Source organism: Etheostoma cragini, chromosome 15, assembly GCF_013103735.1.
Source record: "Etheostoma cragini isolate CJK2018 chromosome 15, CSU_Ecrag_1.0, whole genome shotgun sequence".
NCBI classification, from domain to species: domain Eukaryota; kingdom Metazoa; phylum Chordata; class Actinopteri; order Perciformes; family Percidae; genus Etheostoma; species Etheostoma cragini.
The window spans coordinates 3050119-3058835 of NC_048421.1; the positions used below are offsets into that span (position 1 = coordinate 3050119).

The following is an 8717-nucleotide window of genomic DNA, read 5'->3' on the forward strand; positions in this document are numbered from 1 at the left end:
TGGAAGAGGAAATGAAGAAAAAGAATGACAAGAGTAGAGATGGAAAGGTGAGAGATCGAGAAGGTGGGAGAAAAGTACGAGGCAATAGAAGGAAGAGAGAGAACAGTTAAATCAGTAAAATATCAGTTTCATAGAGTAACAATGCAAGTGCATCATGCAACATGAAAGTCATAGGTCAGGGAACATGGTGCACAGAACTAATGAAACTGATACAGAACTGTGGTGACAATCTAGCACCAAAAAACACAAACATAATAATCCAAAATGACTCATTAGTACCTGTCGGTGCTGTCGTCGTCGCCGTCACAGATGTAAAGCTCACAGTCTGGGCTCAGGATGCACAAAGAGCTCTCCCCATAACCCGGACGGCCTCCGTTGACATCACAGTAGCTGCTCACCACCGACAGACCGTCAGAATCCTCCTGATAGGATGACAAGATAAGATACGGGCCAATCACAACGTCACAGCGAACTCCGTCTCTCTCCGAGTCACAGAGCAACACTGTATTTCCCAAAGAAAGGCAATGCTTACCAAAAAGTAAATTTGAAACCTGTAGCAGATGAAATATTTTACATACACTTTGTCTTTGTGTCAGAGTAGGAGAGCACATACATTAACATCCTAAATCTGTCCGTCTGGTTCCATCCCCTTGAGTGAAGGATTAGCTGAATAGTGTCTGTCCCTTCTGTCCTCTCTGACACACAGTCACATGTTCAGTCTGCTGTTCGATTAGGGTTACACCTCTGTAACTCGACCTGGGTCATGGCTTTCCTCATTCATATTTCATCCCATAAAACCTTCTCTAAGCTATAAGATGTCTTAAAAAGGATCTGAAACCGGGACTTGACTGTCTGTAAAATGTCAGAAACAGGCATCCATCCCTGCAATTTTCAGAAACCTAAAGGTGGGCTTTTACTGTGGAGCTATACTGGTACATCTTCACTGTGTACTAGAATGTAGTATTGTAAACCGAAAACTGCATATGTGTCATGGAAGCAGGATGAATAGGAAAAAGTAGAGTTGTCACAGTTTGAATACTGTGTAGAAACCTGCCCATCCTTTCTGTATGCTGCTAATATTACAAGTGATTCCCAAAAGGGCGGTAAGTGATCCAGCTTCGTTAATTTATAATAGGAGCCACTGCTTGCACCTTGCTCCTCATTGTTGCCTCTTATTCTCCGTCTCTGACCTTTTACTCGCAAGCAACAGACTCCTACAGTGTGTGATCTGATGAACTGTGTTGAATAAGAAGGGATTGGATTTCTTCACAAACCCAGAAGAAACAGAATTTTGAGTCCCAATTTTGCTCTGCTTCAACAGATTCTGTTCTATACTAAATTATATCATGCAAGACAGTTAAAGCTGAGTGAAGCTTAATGAGTCAAGCATTTATTATTGTTTTTTAGAGGGTTAATTTTAGCTGAGACACTAAAATGTTTACTGTGTATGCTGCTGGACCTGGGGAACTAATTATGTTCCTTCATGTCATAACACGCTTGAATGACAATAAACTCATCTGAAGAAATCCAGTCATGTCTCATTCTGTTCCCCTTCACTTAGCGTCTAACCTCAGTGACTTGATGACTTCACCCGTGACTTCTAATGATCTCACTTTTCTTTGGTTTCAGTTAATGACGTCCATCAGCACCTACTCTACCCTGTTATCCAACTGCTCTGTTCATCTCCCTCCCTCTTCCTCTCTGGTCCTCTCTTCTTTCTTACCTTGCTGCTGGTGTCTCTTTCCTCTTCCTGAGATGGGATTGGTGATAACAGCACTCCTTTGCCCGATCCAATCCCAATATCAGTTCCAATTTTAGCCCCAATTCCCGCCTCAGGTGTGGTTTTCTGTTCTGGTGCTGTCTCTGCGCCTTCCCCTGCGCCGGCATGCAGGCGCCTCTGGCGCAGGCAGTCGTGGCAGCGGGAGGGGTCGAAGATGTTGGGCTGGAACTTGGGGCAGATGGGCTCATCGCCGGAGAGGGGCATGTTAAATCTGGGGGGGGAACCTGTCCAATCATTGCATCCCTCAGAGAAAACTGGGAAACAACAGCAAGGGGTGCAATGAGCAGTACACTGTTGGACATTTGTTGCACTTATGAAAATCCCTTTAAAAAACTACATGTTGAATATTTTTGGAGCATCCTCCACAACGAAGAGTGAGATGAAAATAATAAAAGCAAGACTAGTATTTTTCTTGAGAATGGAAAGTTTTGGTGTTGGGTCATGCTGTGCCGGTGTAAGCACAGAGCAGTGGCTCTGACTAAATACTGAAGAGGATATTTATTTCATGGTTCATGGAAGATCTAAAGTGGAACAGTTAAGGTAGGTGATAACTAATCACACTGGACAGGGAAACACAATCCAGTCCGAACACAAAGCTGGCCACAGAGCACTATTACTACTAACCACAAGGCACGTGCATTTACAAGCACTACAGCCTCTAGAAATGTTAGTAGAAAGTTGGAAATTGTAATCAGCAGAAATATTCTTCAGTATAAGAATTAATGAGAATTACCTGGCGAGAGGCTCCCACTGTCAGCTCCACTTTGAGTATGCCATTACGAGTCCGAGGATAAACTGCCCATCAGACCCCCATCAGGCACACGCCTCCTCTTCCCCATGCTCTCTATCCTCCAGAGCTTCCACAGCCCCAAATCAATCTGATTGGCTGTTCTGACAATGCGTGAAACTGAAGCATCCAAGACGGCCATGTTGGCTCTCATTTAACACAGCAGCAGCTCTGGAGCACACATGCACCTGGAGCCAACATGGAGCCAGTGGCCTGCAGGCTCCTCTATTGAGGAGTTGTATTAAATATCATGGGCTTTAGAAAGTCAAATGAACGCTCATAATAGTGACAGCTGGCAAACACTGGCTCAGGTTAACGTAAATAAATAAACACTGGCTGAGGATGGGGGGGGGTGGTTAACATACATCCAAACCATTGGCTGCGTGGTATAAGGTTCTCAAATAAGGAATAAACCGTAAGTAACCCAGGGGCCGTTGGTTCTCTGTTACACAGGTAATGCTTCGCTATGAGGAAACGGAGCTAAGGGCTGATGTCCTGATGTTCTAGAGAGGATGTTGACAACAGCGGCAGTTTTCCTATTAAACAATAGGACGAACAAATTCCACACGGAGCTCGCTGACAGTTTGTAAGCTGTGGCTGCGTCACAAGGTCACTTATTAGCAACATTAATCTTTTATTTAATGAAAATGTAGGTAAACACAGTTCAGTTTGTATACTCTTAAGAAATTACAAAAACAGTTTGAGCACAAGATTTCAAGAAGCAGGTACAGTGGGAATATATTCAACAATGTCAAGATAGGCGGTCCAACGCAAAGCAGACACCAAGCGTCCACTTGTGTTTATTTCACAAACTTCTCAAATAAACACATCCTGCTCAAACACAAGAGCTTAAATACTCCAAAGTCCAATCTGTTTGCCGGTGGTATTCAGACCCAAGGCGTCTCTCTTCCCAGTTCCAGCCCTACATTGTATTATTCCACACACTCTCACTCCCGATGATGCACCTTTTTCCCAGTCAGTCGACGTCTCTGCCACTTGGTGGTCCTCCCGCTTCTGCTTTTACTCTCTGGGACACTCTTGTCTGTCGGACGGCCTCGGCCACCTCGGCCTTCCTGCTTCCCTTTCCTCCTCCTCTTGCTGGTGAAAGAGCTGAGCGACGCGTTTAGGGAGCGGATCCTAAAGCAGCAGGGGAGAGAAAAAAATAAATGCAGCAGAAAACGACAGAAAACAACATCTAAAGACAGCCATTATGTCATCACTGTACTGTTGGGGTGTAGAGCACATTTAACACTAGGGAGAGGCCGATTTTTGGGGCAGTTTGCAGATTATGTGTATCAGCGTTTTATTTGCCAGATAATCGATAAAGATAATGGTGTGTTAGATAATGTGTTTCTACTGTGGCTCGGCTGCAGCTCTGTGTCTGTCCCTCTGCTCCGGTTTCACTCATCACTGAGTCAGACTTAATGTCCCGCCCACACATACTATCTCTTTCCTAATTAGTCCATTCATTAATAATCAACCTAAAAATAAGCCCTAAAAAAGCTCAAAAATAATGCCTGGGCCAAAAGTGATGTCCGACCAAATTAGGGCTAGGCGATATGGAGAAGGTCAAATATCACAATATTTTTAACCAAATACCTCAATCTCAATATCGACAACAATATTGTAGACTTGACTACAGGTGCTTTTACAAAATATTTATACAATGAGAGTTTTGAAAAAACTATCATTATGCATGTAGATATTATGACGTATGATGTACAGCTTACTTTTTGTTCATGATTGGATTCCCAGCTTTTTTTGGCATTGCTTCGGTTTTCTCCTTCTCTTCTTCCCCCTTTTCTTCATCCTCCTCGTTAACCTTGAAAGCAGAGATAATGAGTGTTAATGGAGTTTTCTAGCCATTAGTGTCACTCTTCCTCAATAATTAAAGTTATCGACTACTTTCAGAGTGACCACACAGAGCTGAGAGCAGTACAACCGGCACCATGTAGCCTCCCAGGAACACACATACGTAGGCTGTTCCATCAACCAAGGCTTTACGGTTTACCGGATTTGCTGCGGGTCCGAGCAGGTGGGTCCCTGTGAGGTCCAGATCATTGATGGTTGTCACCGTGACGATGTGGTTGGGATGATCGTACTGCACCGACTCTGTCGTACTGGTTATCGCATTTTCCAGATCGTCTTCAGCCTCCTCTGAGAGATGGGATCAAGTGAGGAAAACGAACAAACAATAAGCAAAGATCATCAAGTGTAAAAATAAAATAAAAATAAAATGACCAGCCACTTTAGATTTTTTTTTTTATAAGATGATTTTTGGGGGCATTCTTAGGTCTTTATTGGCAGGACAGCTGAAGAAATGAAAGGGAATAACATGCAGCAAAGGTCCGCAGGTCGGAGTGGACCCCGGGCCCACTGCAGTGAGGGCTAAACCTCTAAATATGGGCACCCGCTCTACCAGCTGAGCTAACTGGGCACCCAAACTTTGACTTTTAACTCACGAAGTGCGTCTGTCCTCTCCTTCAGCATCTTGAGGTATTCCTTATGCCTCTGAAAGCACATCCAAACATATCATCAGTACATCGTTGTGGTACGTACTCACACCACAACAGATTTTAAGTCTGCGCGCTTTTTCTTCATACTTACTTCTTCTCGGACTCTGATCTGCTCTTCCTTGATTTTCTTCCGAATTTCTGCCACAGCTGCTTTCCTCCTTTCCACCTTTCGTTTGTGGAAACCAGTTAAATAGTCTCTGATAGGACAGAAAGTAAGAAACCAGTCACCTTTTCTGTCTTTTTTTAAAAAGGTCCCAGTGGGGTGTGGCCTTGACCAACTGCCACTTTGCTCGTTTGAAAGCCACGATGTCTCTCTCTCATTGGTGGGCCAAATTCTCTGGGCAGGCGAAGCAGAGAAAAGGGAGGTAACCGATCTAATGACCTCATAAGGGGCACGATTACAGATTGGTCCATCTGAGCTTTCAGGTCTCAGTTTACACCTATCACCATTTATAGCCACTGGGGGACGCATATTAATGTTAAAATAAATGTCATGCCATGGAACGTTTAAGTCTCTGCAGGTGTGTGTGTAGCACACATCCGTGGTTCCGGACTATATCTCCCTCCATCAGTAAAACAATGAGAGAATGTATTCCTATTTCGGTCATGGATTTTATACACTTTCTGTAATAAAACATCTAAAAGCAAAAGCAGTATCAGATGGGTGGCCGCGGTCTACTTTGTGTCCGTTAATAGGTTCATGACGTAATAACACTGGGAACCACTGGCATAGAGGGATCACATAACGTAACACAAATTATAATAATACAATCCAACTTGGCTTGGTGTTAGATGTTTAAGTTATCGAAAGTTACTGAAAGTCAAACAAATCAAGAAATAGACAGTATTCATGAGATAAATAATACGACAGCTTGGTACGACACCACAAGGCTTCCATGGTAACTACACTGTGAAGTCGTAAGAATGTGACTAACGTCAACATTACTTCACGTAGGCTTAGAAGCTAGCTAGCTAGCTAGCTAACATCTGCAACATGTTAAAACACCGTTAACAGTAGACACACTTACTGTCTGTCGTTGTCGTCAAACGTTACGATGCATTTGTTTTCTCTTTTCTTGGATCCGGGCTTGAATTTACCCTTTTTGGACACATTGTTGTGCTTTTTATTATTTTTCATGTCGTGCACGTGAGTTTGGTTTCCAATACACTACTTCCGGCTTCTAGTATTGAGGGGAATGTCATTTAACTTTGTCCGGCTCGAAACGGGCAAATAATAGCCTCTGAAAGGTTCCGCACGCCTTAACCATGTAGGACTACACCTGGTTCAGACTTTCACTGAGTGTAATTAAATTTCACCTAATTGCCTTGTTTAAAGAGGTGCCATCGTAACTAAGATACATTTTAAAAGATTATTCAAAAACACACAAACAAGGACCGCAACATTTAACCAAACTATGACGGAATGCAATATGATGTGTTGTGATTTTTAGTTTTTTACTTGACTTTTATTTGTCTTGAACATGTTTTTATTGAGACTTTTGTGTTATCTGTCTTGTTTTATATGTTATATAGGAACAGCAGCTAGTGGTGGCAGATAATAGGGCTACAAATAAAGAAGAACAATACGGATTTGACATGCTCTGCCAGCATCATTCCTCCCCATCAGATGTCAATTATTAGAGCAGGCATGGTTGCAGATATAAAAGAATAATATTACACAACAGGAAATCTCCACTGTCCCCATGTTTCAGGGAGTTGCTCAATGACAATGCTTTCCATGGATGAGATGGAACAAATTTGTTTAAACATAACTTTTTTAAGGTGTGGAAACACATTTTTATATTCATGAGACCTAAATGTCTGATTTGTGCGTTTGCTGCTATGCTATTACATCACTGTACATGTCGCTTAGCTGACGCTGTTATCCATTGCAACTTACAATTGCTACAGATATGTGTCAAAGGTCGCACGCCTCTGGAGCAACTACTAAGTGTCTTGCTCATGGACACACTGCTTGATGTATCGCAGTGGAATTGAACCCAGAACTCCCACACCAAAGGAACGTGTCATGTCCACTGCGTCATCACCACCCCTACGCCCTATGCCCGTGTTCTGAGCATGCTTTGATCTTGCACTCTGGCAAGATCTGTTTTTGCACCATGTTTTTGCTGTCTTGTCTAATTTACTGTGCGACTGTTGTATAAAACTGAATAGAAAATAAAATTAAGTGGACAGGATGCATGTCACCTCGTGTTATTTACATATGAATGAATGTAATACTACTTCAAATGAGGTCTGTATTTCTGTTAATCCTGATATAATGACTCCTTTGGTACTTGCACTGTCCGGACTTCTCCAACACCTTTGCAGTGATCAGATGTTCTCCCCTCCCTCCAAGCGGCAGGAACTCATTATGCATCCAGGCGTGCTACATGTGTTTGTTCATTGTTCATCCCTCGGCCACACAAAGCGTGTGAAAGAGGAAACCCATAAACGTCACACCAAGCCTTCGTTATCAGATCTACACTGCCGTTCACACCCGGCCAACAGCTACGTTCAGATGAAACATGTTCTCTCATTTCTTGAGGTTCCGTGTTTGTATTTGTTCTTCCCATATCCATGAGCAGTATGATACTTTGACCACTTGAATGATCACACATACCAACCACTGTCATGTGTTGCTTTAATAGAAAAAGAAACATCGAAATGAAGACGGAAATAAAAACACATCAAGGACAAAGAAAAAAAAAAGAAAAAAAAAGTGTAACATATTTTTGACAGCAAAAACTTCAGCCTGCAAACGGCTAGTTGAAAATTGCCTTCTTCTTCTTTGCACACTTTTACCAGCAAGGAAAGGTAATCTGAATGGATAAAAAGACTTTCAGGGTTAGGGTTAGGTGGCTAAGTTTCACCTTGGGTTGATTGGAGGACAGAGTTTTGGACATTTCTTGAAACATACAGGTGCGTTTGTCTGTATTTTTTTTTTTTTTAAACTACAAAGAAAATATCAGGCTAATTGTTGAAATGGGGGTTTCAGTAAACTATTAATATCAGTGATTCTCTTTCCAACAGTTTCTGACCCCACAGACGGCTTTTATCGATGTAAAACAATAAAATAACGGCAAAACTGTTCCCTTCCCCCCACTTAAAAGCATTTATATCATTACATAAACATTAAATAAGAAAACCAGAGCACAGAAACAGGATGGACAGAAGTGCTGTCTCATGTGTAAGTCAAACAATTACAAATAAAAAGCAAATCGGACAAATATTTCACATAGAAACAACTCCCCCATCATTTCAAATACAAAGTATGATGAAACATAATAAAATAATCCTTTACATTACATCAAGGCCAATTTGCTTGAGAGCTTTACATCATAGGTGGACATAAATTCCAAGAAATACCATTCATCACTTTTATCACCGCTCAGCCCATTTTCACTTAGATATACTGTATCTTAAAGCGTTACCCGCGGCCAATATGTTTCCAGTATCTGACACTCGCTGCCTGTATGCTCAAAAGCTGGATTTAGATGACGAACAGCAGTAACTTTTATAAAAAAAAAATGTTTTGCTTTAAGACAAGGATAAATTGATTAAACGTATTAAACTATATTTATCATAGTCTGGATTCTCTGATTCCAGCTTTTTAAATGTGGACATTTTCTAG

General features: G+C 41.9%; 1 protein-coding gene across 1 annotated transcript; it reads right to left on the bottom strand.

Annotated features, from left to right (window-relative positions):
• Window positions 1–3188: 3188 nt before the first annotated feature.
• nol12 (nucleolar protein 12) lies at window positions 3189–6299 on the bottom strand. The gene is made up of 6 exons (XM_034893247.1): window positions 6112–6299; window positions 5175–5280; window positions 5030–5078; window positions 4579–4724; window positions 4298–4389; window positions 3189–3704 (listed from the first exon to the last, which is right to left on the bottom strand). The coding sequence occupies exons 1-6, from the start codon at window positions 6219–6221 to the stop codon at window positions 3515–3517; spliced, it is 693 nt and encodes a 230-aa protein (XP_034749138.1). The 5' UTR covers window positions 6222–6299; the 3' UTR covers window positions 3189–3514.
• Window positions 6300–8717: the final 2418 nt, after the last annotated feature.

What these genes read in the sequence shown, in the direction of transcription:
- nol12 (XM_034893247.1), bottom strand. Translation starts at nt 6,221, where the DNA reads ATGAAAAATAATAAAAAGCACAACAATGTGTCCAAAAAGGGTAAATTC. An exon ending in GGAGAGGACAGACGCACTTC is followed by an intron (nt 4,725 to 5,029) that starts GTGAGTTAAAAG and finishes CCCATCTCTCAG; the next exon opens with AGGAGGCTGAAGACGATCTG. An exon ending in AATCCAATCATGAACAAAAA is followed by an intron (nt 3,705 to 4,297) that starts GTAAGCTGTACA and finishes CTGCTGCTTTAG; the next exon opens with GATCCGCTCCCTAAACGCGT.